General features: G+C 44.8%; 2 protein-coding genes across 2 annotated transcripts in view; one reads left to right on the forward strand and one right to left on the reverse strand.

Annotated features, from left to right (window-relative positions):
* mylipb (myosin regulatory light chain interacting protein b) overlaps window positions 1-14,893 on the reverse strand; it is a 15,651-nt gene extending 758 nt beyond the window's left edge. The window contains exons 1-7 of the mRNA XM_063199426.1: window positions 14,703-14,893; window positions 13,998-14,188; window positions 10,055-10,243; window positions 7,363-7,560; window positions 6,540-6,704; window positions 4,692-5,208; window positions 1-278 (exon numbers count right to left, since the gene is read on the reverse strand). The exon at window positions 1-278 is cut by the window's left edge and continues 758 nt beyond it. Coding sequence (XP_063055496.1) covers window positions 102-278; window positions 4,692-5,208; window positions 6,540-6,704; window positions 7,363-7,560; window positions 10,055-10,243; window positions 13,998-14,188; window positions 14,703-14,789 — 1,524 coding nt within the window. The 5' untranslated portion in view covers window positions 14,790-14,893 and the 3' untranslated portion in view covers window positions 1-101. The remainder of the gene's footprint in view (window positions 279-4,691; window positions 5,209-6,539; window positions 6,705-7,362; window positions 7,561-10,054; window positions 10,244-13,997; window positions 14,189-14,702) is intronic.
* A 748-nt stretch (window positions 14,894-15,641) lies between these two features.
* dtnbp1a (dystrobrevin binding protein 1a) overlaps window positions 15,642-21,684 on the forward strand; it is a 40,425-nt gene continuing 34,382 nt past the window's right edge. The window contains exons 1-5 of the mRNA XM_063199428.1: window positions 15,642-16,066; window positions 16,868-16,921; window positions 17,010-17,060; window positions 17,495-17,555; window positions 18,382-18,514. Coding sequence (XP_063055498.1) covers window positions 16,011-16,066; window positions 16,868-16,921; window positions 17,010-17,060; window positions 17,495-17,555; window positions 18,382-18,514 — 355 coding nt within the window. The 5' untranslated portion in view covers window positions 15,642-16,010. The remainder of the gene's footprint in view (window positions 16,067-16,867; window positions 16,922-17,009; window positions 17,061-17,494; window positions 17,556-18,381; window positions 18,515-21,684) is intronic.

A 21,684-nucleotide genomic window follows, 5' to 3' on the forward strand; every position in this document is an offset into this window, starting at 1 on the left:
CACGTTTGTGTGTGTATTGCTACATTGTGTCCTCAGGTGTGTGCGTGTGTGTTCTGGGGCGAGTGAGGGAGAGTGTCCAGCACTTCCTTCTGTGTGTGTGTTCAGCAGATCTTCTGTGTGTCTGTATAGTCCACCATGGTGGCGCCGCGGTGCGTGGGCAGGGTCCGGGAGATGCTGTAGGCGGGTTTAGTGGGCAGTGCCAGGTTGAGAAGGTTGGCACACGTGGGCAGGTAGACGTGTTGTATGTGGTCGACTTCTGAACGGCACACGGGGCAGCACTGCAGAGAAACACACACACACACAAAAAAATAGAGATCATGATTATGAAAATATCTGAGCAGCTCTCTGACCTGTAAATGATGACGCAATAGTGCAACAACAATTAATAAATAAATGAAAAATAAATACATCAAAAACACACAATAACATATTTTATAAAAACGGCTCTGTAGTGAAATGAATTGAGATAAGGTATAAAAATCAAGAAGCCTACAAAACAAATGTTCATGCCGCTCATGGACCCTCATTACATAATAGTAGTTAACCTTTACATTAGCCGTGGTAGTTAACCTTCATATTTGCATCTTTCACGGAAGCAACACCATAAGCAGGAGTGTGTGTGTGTGTGTGTGTGTGTGTGTGTGTGTGTGTGTGTGTGTGTGTGTGTGTGTGTTAGAGAGAGAGAACGAGAGAGAACGAGAGAGAACGAGAGAGAGAGAGAGAGAGAGAGAGAGAGAGAGAGAGAGAGAGAGAGAGAGAGAGAGAGAGAGAGAGAGAGAGAGAAATTATTGTCAATGTCTTATCCTATGCACATTCGAGACTGTGCACAATCCTATGCACATTCGAGACTGGTCAAACGCATTTCAAACTTCTGTGCTAACCCTGTTACATAGATTTTTGACAATAAAATACTCTTGACTTGACTTGACTGTTCCAAAGACAACCTTCAAACTACAGTACATAATGATGTAATGGATAATGAACTCCACAATTTAATCAAACACAATGAGGTATAAAACAAATGATTGTTTAATAGTGTGCCCTTCATTCGCCCTAGTGCAGTCTCATAGTGAAACTCAGTCTTTGCATGCGGCCTCTGACTGGAAGCGAAATGCTGCTGCAGTGAGGTCGAGGCAGTTTGGCTGTGGTGGCATGAACTTTGCCACCTGCAGAACGTGTCAGGGGAGCAAATTCACAAACTTTGTCCATAAAAGGCGATAGCCTGCCCTGCCTTGACTTTTTCAGACATCTGGCACAGAGCCCTTTACTCTACGGTGGCTTCTATGGCGACATTCTGCGGCTGCCCGCCCACCATCTGGGAGAGTGGAGGACTCCAGTGGGGGAAAAAAAGAAAACTTACCACATTCAGTGGGACCACGCGCAGCAAGCACGCACGCACGCACACACACACACACTTGTACCCAAAACTATGGAGAGGTGGCCAAAGTAAAAGTAGAAGTAAATAAATGTATGGTGCAAGTACAACACTAGCACATGATATTACATAGCGGTTACACCGTTTATTCCATTCTACCTAATGAGATGGATAGACGTTGTTAATGAAAAAGCCTAAAACCTAAAAAGCTAAAAAAAAACACCAAATTTGTTTCCAACCAGCGCAGAATCAGGTACACAGCTCTATCGTCACTGTAGACCAGTTCTCAATGAGGTTACTCGTATTGGAAGAAAACTACTGTATAGCAGGTTTTGTTTTTCTATGTTCTACAGGCCACCGCTGAACATACAGTATGCTTGCATTGGAAGAAAACTACGGCAGGTTTTGTTTTTCCTATCTTTACAGTTACAGGCCACCTCTGAACAAATAGTATGTACAGCAACACCACTTAAGTCAGCTTCCAGCAGCTGACGCGGCGAGCTGAACAGGCGCGTCTGGTGGCTGACGTCTGTGGGCTCCTAACCTGCCCTCACTGTCTGTCTGTCTGTCTGACTGGAGCCGGACACACCGCAGCACCACTGAGAGAGACCAAGAGAGGTAACTACAGGTTATGTCAACAGTGTTACTGTACAAGCCCAGCAATGATTAACACGGCCTGCTGCCTGTGTGTGTATAAAGCCCCACATGACGCAGGGGGGGCCACATCAGATCAGATCTATAGGGCTGCGGGAGAGATAACGTGTCCTGTCCTCCTCACAGTATGGTCCTGTTCAACCTACAGCACACACACGCACGCACGTACACTACGTACCGTACTACTGCACGATATATAGTGGTTGCAAAACCAACGGTTCAACCAACGACATGTTTGCACAAAGAAGTGGACCATGTGCTGATGAGTCAGAGAGGTGGACGTGCTGCTTTTAGTGTGCAAAAAGAGTAGTTAAATAAAACAAATAAATTAAATCCAGTTAAAACATATTTATATATATATATATTTTAAATTGACTTTCTTCTGTTTTATACTGACAGAGTATCCAAGACACTTTTTTGCCAAAATATCTTGGATATGCCATATGAATTACAAGTACTGGATTTTCTTTCATCCAATTACTTGTCACACTGGACTTCAAGCACTGTGTTCTGTCAGTGGTTGCATTGCAGTACCATATAGTGAAAATACGGTGTTAATTCAGCACTCAGATAGTACTCTGGGACCAAATACACTCCAGAAGATGTTAAATCATCTCTGTAAGTGGTAGCCCTTTAATGCAGATGGAATCGCCGGCGGTCCTGTTCACCGTTTGCTGAAAAAGCTTATATACATCATAGCAGCATTGCAAGGATATTGCCAAGAGTCTCAAGTAACCGATTAAGACTTGGTCATTACCATTTTGGTGACAACGTTTTACTGGAGACTCTGCATGGAAAGATAAATGAACACTGCATTTTTCTACCATGTTTGTTTGCTTGCACTTCTGCATGACACATTAGCATGCGTTCACAGGAGTCCTACTTATCGATTTATTGACGTCCTTGCCACATACTGTAGTTGGATATATGTCACGTTTGCCACGTGTTATCAGTTGCCCAGCTGATCATTCACACACGGGCATCATGTAAACACGTGTAATCGTGTGAACACTCGCCCTCATTTGCTGCATGTTTTACAGTACTACACAGTGTTTAGCCGGATCACACCGCACTCTCGATTAAAAGGTGCCAAACATAAACAAAAACTGTGTAAAATTGAAAGAAAAATGTCTGCACACTTAAATCCCCTTTGTGTTCTTTTTAATAGGCCAAGCTTTCTGTCTACTGACCTTCCTCAGGGCTCAGTACTACAGTACTACACTGTACTACACAGTACTACACAGTGCCATTGTTATAGTCCCATGTATTTGTTGATGGTTTAGTTGTCCTCCACATTGCGCTGTTTAGTACCGGTTAATATGACCACTGATTGCAACGCAAACACAGAAACACACTCACATATACAATCACGTTTTTAATAGTGCAAGGCACTATGTCAGTCCATTTGTCACACCCTAATAAACAGTTTTTCTTTTTTGAGCCTTGATTGTGCAAATTAGGTTGGCCTTTGACCTTGCTACCAGTTGCTATGCTGATTATTATTTTACTGGTTTTGCTTATGCAATCGTTTGCAATCGCTTTCAGGCGGACTATCTGTTCTACAGTAACAGCTGAAGGAAACACCGGGAGTGTCGCAAACTCCCTAACAGCAAGCTTGCAAAAACCCGAGCAAGATACCTTGTAATTGATGGTTATTTGTCACTAGTTAACTGCCTTGAGAGAAATGCTGCCTGTGCATAGAAGCTGTGGTCTAAGCTGAGGCCTAAGCTGAGGTCTAATCTTCAGTTTAGTTGAAGAGTTGGAGAAAATACCAGATAACTTTAACCCAGTTCCAAATTTCCTGATGCTGTCTAGAAATCATATTTGAAAAAAATTATTTATGAAAATTGTTTTTAGATGCCTTTTATGGCGCTTTGGAAAAGAGCTCTTCAGTTTCACGGGCCAAAAATGAGGTCACCACCACTGAATGCCTCAGGAATGGAACTGAAAGGGTCATTAAAATAACGAACAACAAACACAACTAACGGCAAATAACTAAGGATTGTTATGCCGAACAATACCCTGTTCATAGATACAGCACAGTAATGCAAATCATCAGCCAGGAACGTTTCCTGTTTCCTTCAGGAACAAAAGTCTGATACGAAAGTCTGCAACACTAGTCATGTGCTCCCACCATGGCTCCCGAAAAGACCCCATGCCTGAAACTCAAGGTATTTTTCGTGGCAATCACAGGTGTGCTAGAGGTTACAGTAAAATTCAGAAGTGCTGCGTGTCCCATTCCAAGTTGAGCTTTTGTCTCTTCTGGTGTGTTTGTGGGGTTAAGTTTCTAATGTGTTGGCAACTACAGCATTGGCAGGTCCACTCTGGTCTGATTGACAGCAGGGTGAAAGGCCACTGTTTGAATGACATGGGTCAAGAGGTGATGGCAAGGAAAGTCGTGGCCTAATGGTGAGCGAGGTGGTCTTAAGATCAGAGGGTTGCAGGATTGAATCCCAGCCTTACCTCTTCTAAACCTCCATGTATGGCGGAAGTGCCCTTGAGCTAGGCACTTTTACATTACATTACATTGCATTTGGCAGACGCTTTTGCATTTGGCACCTATCCCCACATTGCTCTAGGGGCTGTAACCAGTACCCTCAAAATAACTGTAAGTCCCTTTGGATAAAAGCCTCAGCTAAGTGTCATGTGATGTGATCTGTACCTGCAGCTGTTCGGCGCAGGCCTGGCAGCAGACGGTATGTCCGCAAGGGCAGAAGGTGGCGCTGATCTCCTCCTCGCAGCACAGCGCGCACAGCAGCGCCTCCTGAAGCCTAGCCAGCTTCTCCTCCAGGAGACGCTTCTCCCTGCAGCCCTCGCACCTCCCCTCCTCCTCCTCCTCCTCCTCCTCTTCATCCTCCTCCTCTTCTCTCTCCTCCTCCCCGTCCTCGCCGAGCTTGCGTAGCGGGGAAGTGGCGTGGTGGGAGCGGCGGCGTTTCTTAGCTGAGGGCATGGCGGAGGTGGTGTTGCTGGTGGTTGTGGTCCCGGTGGGTGAGCTTCCTACTCCTCCGGTGCTGAAGAGGGCGCGGCGCGTGCGGTCGTACACCTCTTTGGAGGTGCGCTGGATGTCAAAGACGTACTTCTTGCCCAGGTCGATGTTCTCGTTGAGGAAGAGCGAGGCCAGGTGGCCCTTGAAGTCGCGGCTGTACTGCATCATCACCGCACTGGTCACCGTGTCACATCTGCAGAGGACAGAGGAGGAGGGGGGAGAGGAGAATAGAGAAGAGCGGAGAGGAGATAGGAGGAGAGAAGAGGAGAGAAGAGCGGGGCAGGGAGGAGAGGAGAGGAGAGGAGAGGAGCGGGGAGGAGAGGAGAGGAGACAACCCATCGGGGGATTAATATCAATTATTAGATCCCCAATATGTAAATCACATGAATCAAGAACAGATCAAATCAAGAACTTTTCAACACACGAGACATTTGAAACTTAGAGGGAGCCTGTGAGTATTTCAGTGGTTGTAAGTATTTATGACTTCAAACAAGTAAGCCGCACTAAAGTTGTAGCGTAGATTGTACTGTATGTGAGCTTGGCGATAATCATCAATACACTTTCTATGAACATTCCAGTAAGATTATGTTTTATTTATTCCATGGACCCTGCCATTCCAATTGATATTCTGTTGACAAGCCAAGCTGCTGACAGGCAGTCAGGAGACTGTCAGAAGGGGAGAGAGGGGGGCGAAGAGGCAGGCAAAGGGCAGCCTCGTACTGTGAAGGACAGTCATGGGATGCATGCAACAGCAGCAGCAGTTTCCCCTTTAATATAATCCAGCATGGCAGTAATTATGTTTATAAACTACTGGCAGGTAATTATATACAGATTATATTAAGGCTGGTATTAAGATTGCATATTTATGAGGCTTTAACCAGTCCTCACTTATATTAACAGAGATGAATATGACTTGCTGTTGTGTACTGTATGCAGCGCATTAGTTAGACGCTGGAGAGAAATATATGGAAACGACAACAAAAAGTCCTCCAGCTACATTTTACCTGACCAACTTCAAACACCACACGCCCATTGACACTCAGACTTTGACTAACAGTATCTGTTTCTGTACCTTACTTTTCCACTTTTCTACACTATGACAGCATGGCTGAACAATATTTTTGGGATCACGTTCATAGTCATTTTGATAAATAATAATAGCATGCTGGTGCCCTAATGGGCAGGACCCATTAGCACCTATCTATTGTGAGTCAAGTTATGTTATTATCAGAGCATTATATATTATTTACAGTCATGAAAAGAGCCAACTAAATAGGTTAAAAAAGTTGAGGTTAAAAATAATATTCCTAGAAGTGCTTCTACAGAGTTCTTAGAAGGCATAGTTCTTAGAAGGAATGGCCTTCCTTCACACCACTGACACCGTAACCTGAATGGAATGGGGGCTGGGAGGCCTGCTTAGAATGAAAGCAGATGTGAGGGTTTATATGTGTGAGAGTTTGGAGAGAGTTCAGGGGGACAGACGTTCGGGGGGGTGAAAGGTCAGAGGTTAGAGCTCTAGGTCACCTGTAGAAGGCGTGGATCTCTGTGATGGCCCTGTAGAGACCCTTGGCTGCCTTAGAGCTGATCAGCTTGAACTCCAGCACTACGCTCTCCCCGCTGTCCTTGGACACCGTCAGGTTGACGTTTTTACCCGAGTGCGTGGCCATCTGAAACACCGGGTAGGCGATCCTGTGGGGCACAAAGACAACGTCAAGGGTTAAATAAGTAAACCACAGAGAGAAAAGAAATAATTTACAAAGTAGGCTGGAGTGACAAAATAAATGCTTGTTTCATGAATTTTGAAAAAGTGGATTTAGGAGGTAAAATACCCATGAAAGTTTAATTTCATGGATATTTTGATTCAACAAATGAAATCCATTTCTGTGTAATCAGGAACTGTGTGTGGCTGTCCCAATTCCACAGACGCAGTAACAGCACCAGTACGTGTTAATTCAAAATGACCTTGACATAATCAGACCACCATGACAGACACTAGCACAAACACAGCACTCGGAGAAGTTCATGTGAAGTAGTGTTTCTCAACAGGGGCGCTACAGCCCCCCTGGGGGCGTTGGAAAGGGCTAGGGGGGCATTGAGAAGGATACAGCTGAGTGGGGGCGGGGCTTAGTTCCCATTGGGGGGCATTAGTCTATTTCATTTTTCAATACTAAGGGGGTGGTGGCAGGTTTATGATTAGGTCAAGAGGGCATTGGGAGGCTTATGATGAGGGCAAGGGGGCATTTGTTCAAACACTGATGTAAAGTGTCCTTGAAATGCAGAGTGTAGACACAATCAGAAGATGGCCACATCACACCTCAACAGAGAGCCATTCCACCCATTTCCGTACCTGTTAATAAGCGTGAAGTCGTCCTTGCAGACAAACACTCCGTCGGGCCCCACCCCGATGGCCAGGCTGTGGCCCTCTGCGTTGCGGGCCGAGTGCCACTCCACGCCGTAGTGCTCCAGGGAGGCCACCAGCTGCAGGGCCTGGTACTCGGCCGACGAGCGGCTCATGCCCTCCAACTCCTGGTGCTTAGACACCATACTGTAGGGAGGGACACAATCAATCAATCAATCAATCAATCAATCAATCAATCAATCAATCAATCAATTAAAATGACTTTTATAGCACATTATCATACATAATTGTCATTCAATGTGATAAAGACTTGAGAAAAAGAAAAGAGAAGAAAAATAATCCATATTGTGTTATATATAATTAACGAATTATCACCAAAGGCAGATGAGAATAAAGCTGTTTTTAATTTCTTTTTAAAACAAGATACTGTTGGGGCAGTTCTAATTTGGACAGGAAGTTGGTTCCAGCATTTTGCAGCATAATGACTAAGAACCAAGAGATTTAAAGGTTTGGCTTGGAAAGTGGTGGTGGGCAGTTGAAAAAGGTAGGTCTGCACACTGCCAAATGAGCTCCCCAAAAATAAACTTTATTAAATTAAAACAAGCAATTGATCTGTTACCCTGGATCTTCGGCTGACAAAAGATGCGACTTGTGATGTGCGTACCCTAATCAAAACGACTTGGAAAGCGGTGGGGACATACATTTGGCAAATTAACTGGAGTTGTTTTTCTTTTACATAACATTTGTGAAAATCGGATTGCGACATTTTACAATCATCTCAAAAGTGATAAGGAAATGTCCCCAACATGCACACTATAAACTACTTCCGTGTGAGAAGACATATGCAAAATATGTATACATGCAAATAGTCAGTCAGTCAGTCAGGCAGCCAGGCAAGGTAGGGCAGTCAGGCATGCAGACAGGTAGAAAGAGGAACATGCTGGTTCCCACGCACATAGATACACACACATTCACACAGACTGGCGCACACACACACACACACACACACACACACACACACACACACACACACACACACACACACACACACACACACACACACACACACACACACACACACACACACGTTCGTAAGTATGCGGGTGTGAGCGCACACACACACACACACACACACACTTCCTCTGTCTCTCACGTAAGACTTCATTAATCAACTCTGAAAAGCTAACTGGCCGACTCACTCTGTCAACATGCTATCCTTCTGCTTCTCTCAGCACTTTCAAGCTCTTAACTTTCTGAGATGTACTACTGGGGAGATGTGTTCTGAATGCACTATATCTCTCTGTGTGTGTGTGTGTGTGTGTGTGTGTGTGTGTGTGTGTGTGTGTGTGTGTGTGTGTGTGTGTGTCTGTGTGTGTGTGTGTGTGTTAGAGAGAGAGAGACAGAGAGAGAGAGACAGAGAGAGAGAGACAGAGAGAGAGAGACAGAGAGAGAGAGACAGAGAGAGAGAGACAGAGAGAGAGAGAGAGAGAGAGAGAGAGAGAGAGAGAGAGAGAGAGAGAGAGAGAGAGAGAGAGAGAGAGAGACTTAGTCAGTGACATTGAAATGAAGAAATGAAGTCAAGGAAATGGCTGTATTCTCTGAGATATTGCAAAACAATCTTTCCAGTGAACGGGTGGGAGTAGATACTACTGTATATAGGGGGATACGTCCAAAAACATTTCCCAGTAGTGTATGTGGGTGTAGATGATGGTGTATAGTGCATACGTATAGCCAACAGTTTGAACAAAATAAGTAAGCCAGATGAGAACATTTCACCCTTCATGCAAAGATGAAGAATATATGTTTCACATCAGTCCATTCACTCATTCATCTATTTTCCATCCATCCATCCATCTATCTTTCCATCTGTATATTGCATTCATTCTATTCCATTGCAGAATACTCCAGAGTCGCTCTTTTTCTGTTACGTGCGTGGTTTGATGACAAGCCTGGACAAATGGTCTACAAAATCCAGAGCTATCATTTCGCAAGGCTGGGCTAGGGAAATTAGGTGAAAGGTCTCTTCCTCTCCAGTTGTTTACTGCTTTAAGGTCAGTTAACAAGGCTTGTCAGTAAGTCATGTGGCTTTGAGTCCCCATTAGTGTCCATGGTATTCACATCATCCTCGCAACCGGTTTGACAGCAAAGGCAGCCAGTGGCACTGTGACTGCAGCACAACAAAAGGAGGGTTTACTCTAGGTCAAATGGCCTGTGCACGGCTGCCTGACTACAAAGCCTTCATCTGCAGCCCTGTGTGTGTGTGCGTGCGTGCGTATGTGTGTATGTGTGTCTCTCTCTCTCTCTCTGCTAATCAACCACTATACCAACTAACTACTAACTAGTAACTTAACTACCACTTCACTTACATCTGTGTGTGTGCGTGCGTGCGTGTGTATGTGCGTGTGTGTGTGTGAGTGTGTGTGCGTGGCTACCTGAACTGAAAACACAGTCTTACAGATCTGCAACCCTGTGTGTGTGTGTGTGTGTGTGTGTGTGTGTGTGTGTGTGTGTGTGTGTGTGTGTGTGTGTGTGTGTGTGTGTGTGTGTGTGTGTGTGTGTGTGTGTGTATGAGCGTGCATGCGTGTGTGTGGGTGTGTGGGTGCGGGCGTGCACGTGTGACTGTGTCCGCTTGGAAAGGCCAGGTGAAGGTAAGGTGGCAGCCTCTCCTGTGCTACCGTACCTGTTGAGGGTGGCCGTGCTGGGCTCCTGGCCACACAGGTGGGCGTAGCAGTACTTGGCGGCGTTCTGGCAGCTGTAGTCGCCCTGCTCGGCCTGGGCTAGCAGCGCACAGAACTCTGTGGCCTGCTCCGCATCCAGACGCAGGCTGCCCCGATGCAGCTCCTCCTGGACATGCAACAGGAACAGGTGCCTGATGGAAGACACAAGGGAGGGAAGGAATAAATAAATAAATACATAAATACAAAAAGAAAGAATGAAAGAAAGAAAGAAAGAAAGAAAGAAAGAAAGAAAGAAAGAAGGAGGACGGAGGAAGATGGGATTGCACTGGGCAAGATGGGTGGCACAGCACTCTGAATTCCGACTGCCCTTCTTTTAAGTTAGTTTACTAAGAGAGGTTGGTTTTTGTCTATCCTTTGTTAGAACTGTACATTTCATGGACTGCCATCATCAATCTGAATTGAAAAAGAAAAGTGCAACACTCTTCAGATTTGGCCTTCCTTATTCACTCACAAACAAATAAAAAAGGGTAAAATATGAAGAGTGCTGTTGTTTACTTATTCAGATCATGGACTTTTTGGGGGAATCAGCACCCTAATAAAAAACTTCAAAGAATAAGTAACAAGTGATAGTGTGTGCACGTCTTTTGCACCTCTCATCAACAATCTGGCCGGGCCGGAGACAGAGCCAAGGGGCAGAGGCAGAGCCAAAACTAGAGCCAAAAGAGTTGCAATATTGCGGGCTATTGCTGACCTCCTTTGCAGCCGTTGCCAAATGATAAAGCAAAAGAACTTGTTCCAAAACGGTGACTCAGACACGTCACATGAGAGCTGCAGTTTGACCGAATGTAACCTCAGAAACAGATGGGAGATAACAATGGCAAACAAAACACCAACCGACCAACCGTTTACCATCTTTGCAAATGGCTTTGCTGCCTGTCACGGAAACCAAACCGCAGCACTGGCTAGAATCATGTTTCAAACAACTTTTGTTTCAAGTCGTCTTTTGGTGCCCGATCACGTCCTAACAACTTCGCTATGACATGACCTAAAGTCTAAAGTAACAGCTTGAGACTTGGTTATAACCATTTAGGTAACACCAAACGTATGATAGAGACTCTGCATCAAATGGTTAAGCCATCATATGGGCTACTAGACAACCCATAAAAAATAATTGTTGGGTGGTTGTTGGTTCCTTAATAGTTTGTTTTTCTTCCTTGACTTTCCTTTGCTTTACATAATTTAAGTTTTCTTAGGGATCTTCACTCCACAAATCTACTCTACCATTTGCTTGTGATACATTTCAGTTTTTTAAGTAAATTGTCGATCCTTATAACAGGCACAGAAAGTATACATTTTCACAGACAAGCTGCCATTCTCCATGTGATCGATATCTCACCCATGACGCAAAAAGACAACAACCTGGCATTCTTATCGTAAGAAATATCTGCCCTAACTTAACCTCTCAGCACAGACTCAGGAAGCAAGCAAGTCACATGACCGTGTTGCGTTCCCTCTCACACAAAAACACATTCCCACTTCCTCTTTCCTACAACGCTCTCTTCCCCAACTTCCTTCAGTACATTTTTTCACCGTTGGTGCTTTCCAGAACAAATGTGGTGAGAAGAAAGAAGCCAGTTGGAATTTGAATATCCTTCTCCCTCCCTTCCAGCCAAAACAAGTCTACAACTGCAGAAATAGACAGACACACCAGAGGATTAAAATGGTTGGGATATATCTGGTCTATAAAAGCTGCGTTTACCCAGGGGAAGAGGAAGAGGGCTCAGGGCTACTCCTACTATTGTCTTTACTTGGGAGATAGAGCAGCAAGGGTTACTAGAGTTCACCCACTACCCTGCTCCATAAATAACAGATAACACAAGGAGCACAGCACACAGACACACTTAAAACACACTCTCACAGACACTTGAGCAGCACGCGCACACAAACACGCACACGCACACACACACTTGAGCAGCACACAAGTAAGTGGGGGGTGGAGGTCACTGCGGTTCATGTCGACATGATGACACATGTAGAGCAAAGATAATTGCTGTACTTTTGTCTGCCATTTTATGTAACAGCAACAAGTTGCCAGTCAGACTAAACCTAAAGCGACAAGGTGTCGGTTTAATGACTCAAATTTCCTGTTTTGCTGGTGTTTGTCGTACAAATAAGCGTTTGCGCCGGCACAGGCACGGACACAAAAGAGCGCTGTCAGTGAGTCACTGAATACAAGGCCATCGGCGACGAACAACAACGGTTTCTTTTCATCCTCATTTATTGAGATCAACTAATCCTGGATACAAGGAGCCCTGTGACTTCTATATAGGGAGAGAGAGAAGCAAACACTCAACAGCTCTGACTGGAACGATTCTCTATTCATCGCTTAGCATGGTACACACACACAAAGCCTTACGTAACCGTGCAGAGCAAGAGGAGCACGCTGTACGCCCTGACAACTCTCAGAGACAAAGGCAGAGAGTGGTTTAGGCAGGAGCCAGGCACAGGCGCCTAGCACAAACGCACACACACACACACACACACACACACACACACACACACACACACACACACACACACTCGTTTTCTCTCGTGTTTTCTCTCTCTCTCTCTCTCTCTCTCTCTCTCTCTCTCTCTCTCTCTCTCTCTCTCTCTCTCTCTCTCTCTCTCTCTCTCTCTCTCTCTCAGCCTCCTTCACCTCTTCTTGTTGTTGCCTGCCCTTTAAAAAACTTCACGAGGCCCATGATGGCTGTATTCTGCAGGACCGGTGGAGACATCCTGTTTGGGAACATACTGTACTCTGCACTGTGTTTAGAGGGTGAGCGCATGTGTGCGTGTGGTGGAGTGAAAGCCCCACAAGCAGAAGGGAGGGGAGGAGGAAGGGGGCTACACATACACATACATACATACAGGTCCCAGTCAGCGCATGTTCAGTTGGGGAACGTGCACCAGGCAAGAACGGGAAGTACTGGAACAGAAATGCTGTAAATCACCTCCAGATGGCAGAGGTGTGAAAAAAAGTCTGAAAGTCCCAAGTAGGATAACAACAAGTCTTTGTGTTGGCATGCACGAGCATGTCCTGACTGTCCTGCAGAAAAACAATGAAAATGTCTCCTTTTTGCGCATACCCCTTAATAATATGCAATAACAACACTATGTATGCCTATGAGATGAGCCCCCAAACAAAGAGCTTCACTCTGAGCTTAACATGCAATATCCAGTGGAACAACATTGGGCATTACCATGTAATTAAATGTAATTGAAGAAAGTCGTCTGTCTAGCCTGGCCTGTACCAGAAGGATGAGACGAATCTTCATGAAAGAACTTCTCTCTGAACCAAATATGCAATAACTGTGGACTTTACTGTGTATTATTATATTGCATATTCCTGAACAATCAGATGGAGCCTTACGAATAACTTCATAGCTGATATGCAATACAAAACAACACAGTGCATGTCATGACACTGTGTATTACAATGTAATTAAGGAATGTTTTTGTCTAGTCTCCTCACATTGTCTGACTGTTCTAAAACAAATGCGATAGGGCTTCACAAAGACTCTGACCTGATCTACAAAAACCAAAATAACAACACCATGACTTCACTGTGTACTACTATGTAATTTCAGAAAGTTTTCGTCAAGCCTCCTCGTCTTTCCTATTCTTGAAGGACGAGATGAAGCTTCATAAAGCACTTCAATCTAAGACCAATATGTAATAACTTTCCATAACTTTAGTATGCTTTACTTTGACATTAAATACAGTTGTTTTTGTCTAGTCTCCTCACATTGTCTGTTCTTGAAGAAGGAGATGGGGCTCCACAAAGAACTTCACTCTGATCTAACAAGCAATAACCCACACGACAACAACATTGTGCATGACTTCACTATGCATTAGGCCTGCCGTACTTTACAATTGAAGGAAGTTATCATGTAGTTTCCTCACCTTGTCTGTTCTTGAAGGATGAGATGGGGTTCCACAAAGAACTTCACCCGGAGCTTCAGTCGGCATGGGGACACATTGTCCATCTGCTGGGAGATTCTGTTCCTCAGGTTCAGCCACAAACTCTCCCCACTGCTGCCAGTGAATTGGAGCCCAAAGTAATCCACCTCAATGATTCCCAACTTCTGACAGACCTGGGTATAGTAAATTAAAGACATGAAAATCATGAAAGTGCTCCTGTTGGAATACAAACAATGGGTAGCCTACTCCCCCTTTCACAAACCCGAGCTTTTATAATAGCCTACTCGTGTGCAGTACAGTTAGGCTACAATGTAACATGACAAAGGCCAATGAAAAACTTTCACTTCATTTCACTTGATCACCACAAGGGACTCTTCTCTGGCTAAAACATTAGGCAACTGGAGGCATCCTCGTCCATGCTTAATCGTTCTCTTCCTGAAACTTTAGCTCTGAAGTTGTTTATTTCTGCTGCTGCCATTCTGCAGCTACTAGCAGCGACGATGTGACACATAACGAGCTGCCATTGGGGACATGCACCGCACAGACCGTTTAGTACATTTTACCGGACGCAGCAAACACATAAACAACCAGAGGCGAATGTGATTCTACAAGAAAACATAAACTCCTATAAATATGTCCCGACGACAACCGGCATGATTACATAAAAACACAGTCCTCTTCGCCTACCTTATTCAAGCAGTCCTCCCCATTCGCCTTCGCATCGACCTCCACCTCCATTACAACCGAGTCAGACCTCGTAACGTGACAGAACATTTTGATTAGTGCTTTTTGGTAGCACCTTGGCAGTTTAAGAAATTGATGGTAAAGTTGGTTGCCCTGTCAGGATAAACCTGAGCAAGTGGTGACTTCCCTGGTCCACGAACGCTCAATGACAGCGGGAGCTTTATAAAGGGGGGCGCGTGTACCTTTTTGCATCAGCCAATCGCAGCCAAGAAAGGAGACGAGGAGGCGGGACTAGATGGAGTTGGGGAAATCCTGGCACGTGACAACGTCCTTATGAGTCAAAAGATTGTACTTTATTTGCAAATTTGGCGGTAAGGATGTTAAAAAAGCAGATCAAGTGATACTGAAATTTGCAATACTTATATTGACTTAGCCCGTTAATGCACGCCATAGGCCTACCTCCTGTGGCACGCTGTAGGCAATAGTCATTGAAAAGTTAACAAGTACTTATGACATAACACAGGGCCGTTAGTAATGCACTATTACTTGGTCATAACCATTTGGCTAACATCTCATTTATAAGGCCATGTATTAACGGGTTAAATAAATGCCTAATGTTGAGTCATTATTGTTTTGTTTTTTTATTACACTCTTTACACGTTTACTTAGCTTTACCAAGCCTAGCTGTGTGCACCATGATATAAGTAGTTCTAGACTTTGAGAACCACATCACAGCAAGGTCATGTTTTACACGTAGATACCTAATGTCTCACTCGGTCTCATCACGTTCACTATTTTCTTAGAAGAGTGTCAGCTCTCTTGTCTCTCTTTGTGTTGTGGCTGGCAGAGACTGTTCACAGGCTGTTTATAGAGTGGCACAAGGCTCAGTGGCACCACCGCGCGTGCAAATCCAGCAATTTATTTAGGAGGCGTGTCGTGGATTTTCAGGAAGTGTTGACTCAAGAGTTTAGGCTTCCCGTATTTTTGCTCAGTGCAAGTCAAGATAATAGGAGGAATACCATCCCGCGTATGAAGGATGATAAGAATTAACAACAGTTACATTTCAGAAGTCACAGACCTAGGTAACATTACGCATGAGTCAGTCTAGCGTAAGTTTTTGAACATCCCATGACACATCGTGGAAAGCTCAGCAGATTCCCTGTTTGTGGTGGGACGGCTGAACTGTTTTGACAGTCGCGCACCCCTGTACCCATGAGAAGAACACCTTGTCAGTTGTAGTTGGTGGTAGGTAGATGTCACTGATCGGACGACTTCACGCCGCTTGGCGGAATTAAAGGAAGACAAAAAGAAATGTTTGAGAATTTCCGAGAGAGACTGCAGACGGTGCAGCAAGATTTCACGACGGGGTGAGTGTCCCATCTTATTAGTAACTGTGGTGCTAGCGATAAACCAAAACACTTGACACTGCAAATGTGACATAGTAGCATTTGCAACCAAACTGGTGGTCACAGTGATCTGTCCAGTTAGCTTTTCAATCATGCATGCTGTGGCCACTGGCCATGCTAGATGGTTAGCTAACTGGTGTTGTTAGCTCTTTTTCCCTTCAATTGACAGTGACATTTTGCACATCATGCTAAAACATAACACGGCTTTCTGTTTGTTGGAAAATGCATAGGTGCAGGTAGTAAAAGCCATTGAACCTCATTAAAGATACGAGCAAACTTAACCGACTACTCTCATTTGAGCTAGCTATTTGCTGGCTAACAAGTGCATGTCACTGCTACCTAGCTGCTGCAATTACTTTCAGCTGACCATCATGTGATAGGCGAGCCAGTGGAATTGTTAATTATTTTGTCATTTGTCCTTGTCCAAAACGTTGTTCAGTTTCGTATGAATCTTGCTTTGTAAGGTATGTTTCATAAATCACCTCCACTGAAATGTTTACCAATAATTGGTTTGATACAATTGCATTAAACTTCACAATTTCAGCATGCACTTCATCAAATTGTTCATGGACGAAGCGAATGTGTTTGATTATGTATACACAAGTGCATGCAGTATTGCACTTCTTTCATGAGTATCAAATTAGGAAGATTATATATACGTGAACAAGGTTTGTCTTTCATTCATAATATCACATGTATGATCATAGTCATTGCTGCATTTACCTCGTGTGAACATTTTGTTGCACTGTGTGTTCTACCAAGGTTCAAGACCCTGAGTGACAAATCCAAAGATGTCAAGGTGAAAAAGAAGATAAGGTAAATGCAACATATATGTATACTCTTCCACTGTACTGCAGCCCAGTTGTTCGTCTATTTATATTTGATATGTTTGCTCACTCCTTAGAAGAGAGGATTGCATTCCCCAATTTTCAGCTGGAGTCGAGGTGCTGAGTAGGTAGGTTCTGTCTAAATGATTTAAGAATCAGAGAGAATTCTTGTCTGCTTTGTAGGGCTGTAACGATACACTCAACTCAGGATTCGGATGATGTCACGATTTTTGGCCTATGGTTCGATACGCCCCATGATTTCTCAAATATATCTCATTTGAAGCTTGAAAGCATTATCACATCATATCATATGGTTGTTTTCTGGAATGACAGCAAAACGTTGAAAATCTCCTTATATCCCGATACAGTATCGTGACTGAGTATCACGATTTCTCGGTTCAATCTAATGTCGTTACAGCCCTACTACTTTGCCGGGAATGCATTGTCACAGAACATGCATGGTTTATCATTACCCTCTCGCACACACATTGTAAAGCAGACAGACCAAGGAACAAGTGAAAAGATGCTTACTACTGTTCATTTTTCCCATTTCTATTTCCAGATATGAGGATATCTGGGAGACACTTCATAAGTGTGCAAAGGAATGTGCCAAAGCTGGAGAGGTATGCAAGCCAGGAAAAGCTTATTACAGTACATTTACTGTATAGCATTACCAACATGTTATAGAGTTCACTGTGTAACATATCCTGTTAAACACACATGTAAAACAAAAATATGCCCATTTTATTATGTCCTTGCTTGCTCTTTCATTTAATAAACAGTATAGGTATTGAATTTCTTTCCCTATTTGACCTTTTTGGGGAAGTAGCTTGGATGAAAGCCTTTCTGAAGTGTTAGTGAGAGTGAAGAGTGACAGTTGGTCCCACTTGTGGTCACGGCACTTCATAATCATATTATAACATATACAGTAACAGGCATTAGTGAAGTGAAAGCCGTGAAAGCCCATTGGGGAAACTCCAACTCCCATTGTCATTGTGACACAGCACTCCACAGCACACAAGTGAACACTGCACTGCACACAACGAAATTGCATTTATGCCTCACCTGTGCAAGGGGGCAGCCCTCAATGGCGCCCCTAGGGAGCAGTGCGGCAGGACGGTACCATGCTCAGGGTACCTCAGTCATGGAGGAGGATGGGGGAGAGCACTGGTTGATTACTCCCCCCACCAACCTGGCGAGTCGGGAGTCGAACCGGCAACCTTTGGGCTACAAGTCTGATGCCCTAACCGCTTACCCATGACTGCCCATAGAGGGATTACATTACATAGAGGGGTGGAAATTAGTGTTTCCCCAATTAATCACAGCACACAGCAAACTCTATCAGTACAATTGGTTTGTGTGTAGGGCTGCACCATATTAGAAATATGTGTGTGTGTGTGTGCGCGCGTGCGTGTGCGCGTGCGTGTGTGCGTGCGTGTGTGCGTGTAGGTGGTGGATGGGGAGGTGGTGATGCTGTCGGCCCACTGGGAGAAGAGGCGCTCAGCCCTGACGCAGCTGGAGGAGCAGCTACAGCAGGTGCCCACCTTCCTCACCGACCTGGAGACCGTCACCTCTCGCATCGGTGAGACACACACACACACACACACACACACACACACACACACACACACACACACACCAGGTATCACTCGCGGGTTACCATCTCTAAAGTCAGACGCAGGGTCCTTCTCATTTAGGGTCCTTATCATTTTTTGACTGATATGACCTGGAGACTAATACCTGAGATGGGCAGACAGGACGGACAATGGACAGACACAGGGTCCTTTTATTTGCTGAGTGTATTTTATGATTGATATGACATGGAGCCAGTCACATTCCACATTGTTCACACACACACACACACACACACACACACACACACACACACACACACACACACACACACACACACACACACACACACACACACACACACACACACACACACCATTGACAGTATATATAATGACACACACACACACACACACACACACACACACACCATTGACAGTATATATACTGTCAATGACACACACACACACACACACACACACACACACACACACACACACACACACACACACACACACACACACCATTGACAGTATATATAATGACACACACACACTTACACGTCACATGTCCACCACTTCGAGTGGACATATATATGGCTATGGTTCTCCTGAAGGGCACACACACACACACACACACACACACACACACACACACACACACACACACACACACACACACACACACACACACACACACACACACACACACACACACACACACACACACACCCACGTCACATGTCCACCATGGTTCTCTTGAAGGACTTCATTGGATTGAAGATTGAATGGGCTTCTTTTGGTTTTCTTTCATTCCAAGTCTTGTTTGGATGTTTAGACTCGGGAATGAAGTACAAAACTGAATCAGATTCTAAGCGAATGTCATCCATCAAGTTAAGTCATAATGATGATGACATTTTTATTCAGATATTGTGCTTTAATCAAACAAGTGCAACAGAAACTTCAGTGAACACAAAAATGCTCATGTCATCAGTCAGAAAAGGCATCCCATTATCCCATTTTAAAAAAAAAATGTTTGGAGGAGCTTTGGATTTAATTTGCCCATATAGACTAGAAGCATTTCCAGAAAAAGGCCCTTTATAAGGGTGTTAGAAGCATTTTTTAGTAAAAGTTGGGAACCTAGTTTTTTAAGACAATTAGAGTACCCTGAATTCAGCTAGCCTGGTTCCCAAGCTGAATTTTGAGTTTTTGACCATGAAATGGGCAAAAAACAAAATGGCCGCCGAAATTCTTGATTTTGGGCAGAATACGTTAGAAAGTACCACTTCTCCGTGGAAATAATTGTGCAATGCTCAGATATTTGCATTTATCATGTATTCCTACACTTACACAAAGGCAAATTGTCATGGCAAAAAGATAAAAATTACTATAATTATGCCTTTCTAATAATAAGATATCCTCGTAAACTGGCATTCAATAGCAATAGCCTCCATAAAGCACATTATCATACACAATTGTTATTCAGTAAGATTTGGAAAGAACGAGACAAAGAAGATAGTATTATCTAAAAGACTAAATATTGGGACATGAATATGTCCCCGGTTCTTTGAAGGAGATGAGTGAGCCATCTCTATGGGAGCACACTCACAGCTGTACGATTAGCTGAAGACCTTTGCAATCACGCCAAAGGTCCAATCAACTGCGCAGTGGGCGGGATGTCCACTTTGTCAAAATCGAATGGTTGCGTGCAAATGAGCCACTTGGATGCCAAACCTCTCTTCGGCTGTCGGCAATAAGGGTGTCTTGAGAGATGGCTCACTCATCTCCTTCAGAGAACCAGGGACATATTCATGTCCTAATGTTCTCTTTCAGTCGAATCGTTCGCATATCTATGGGAGAGTTACAATCACTCCCTATTGCTGGTCCAAACTTGCCTGGTTAACACCAGACCTAATCACAAGTGAGAAGATCAAAACAATTGTATAGAACTAAAGGCAGTATGGGAGTTCCCAGGCTAGGTCCAAACTAGGCAGAACTCCAAGAGCCTCCTGTAAGGATAGCGTTCCTATCACCCTACAGACAATCAGTGGTCGTGCCCAGAACCCTATGTTCTTGTGGCAACGTGGTCACATCTAGTAGGTAGAACCGGACAAAGGTGGCGGGGTTGGCCCAAACAGCCGCTCTGCACACATCTGAAACTTCTGCACCCTTGAAGAGAGGACAAGATGTAGAGACCGCGCTGGTAAAGTGAGCCCTAATCTGAGCCGGGGGTTGGCGACCCTTGGACTCATATGCCAGGGCAATTGTTTGAACCAACCATTTGGAGACCTCTATTTCAAAACTGTGAGCCCTGTAGAGGGCTTGACAAAGCACACAAACAGCTGTTCAGTGTTCCTAAAAGAGTGAGTCCTGTTCATATAGATGCGTAAAGCGTGCACAGGGCACAAGTTGTGTTGTCCCCTCTCTTCCACGGATCTAAAAGGTGGTGTGCAAAAGCAGTTTGGAGAGGCCCCTCTTGGAGGGGCTCAAAAGGGGCCCCACACATAGCCTCCAGTACTAGAGAGATATCCCAGGAGGGTATCGTCTGACGTAGCACGGGGCGTAAGTATCTAGTGGATGGGCACTCCTATATGGCACGATGAAATCGCTGCAAAGTAGACTTAAATGGTAAAGCCTTGTTTCCCCCCAATAAGTCTTGTAGAAAGGACAACACCATCGATACTGAACTCTGAAAAGTTGTCTTGTCTTGTTGGTCACACTAGCGTTCGAAGACAGACCACTTCAGGTTATACAGTGTCCGAGCAGATTGGGCCCTGGCCCCTTGAATTGTCCTGATAACGTTATCCAGAAAACCGGTTAGGTTCAAATGTTCCCTTGCCAGACTCATAGGGGCAGGGGGGCCCTGTGCTGGGGAATGTCCTCTTCCTGGTCCGGTGCCAGATTCGAACCTGCAGGAGAGGGGAAAGTAGCAGGAGGGGCTGAAGCCCCTACGCTCTCAGCTGAGGCCCCTGAGCCCCGTGGGCTGAGGGGGGACAAACCCTGAGAAATCTCGTCTCCTGCAGGAGGGGAAAAGGGAGGCGTCAGGCGAAGGGGCTTGTGGTGCATTATGCAGGACTTTTGGAGTCTACAAGCGTGCCATGCCTAGTGACCGGGTGCGCTTTCGTGCCAAGCTCAGTGGCCTGCGGTGATGCCCAAGGGGCTCCGAGGCAGCTGCTCGAGC

This window comes from Engraulis encrasicolus, chromosome 5, assembly GCF_034702125.1.
Source record: "Engraulis encrasicolus isolate BLACKSEA-1 chromosome 5, IST_EnEncr_1.0, whole genome shotgun sequence".
Classification (NCBI taxonomy): domain Eukaryota; kingdom Metazoa; phylum Chordata; class Actinopteri; order Clupeiformes; family Engraulidae; genus Engraulis; species Engraulis encrasicolus.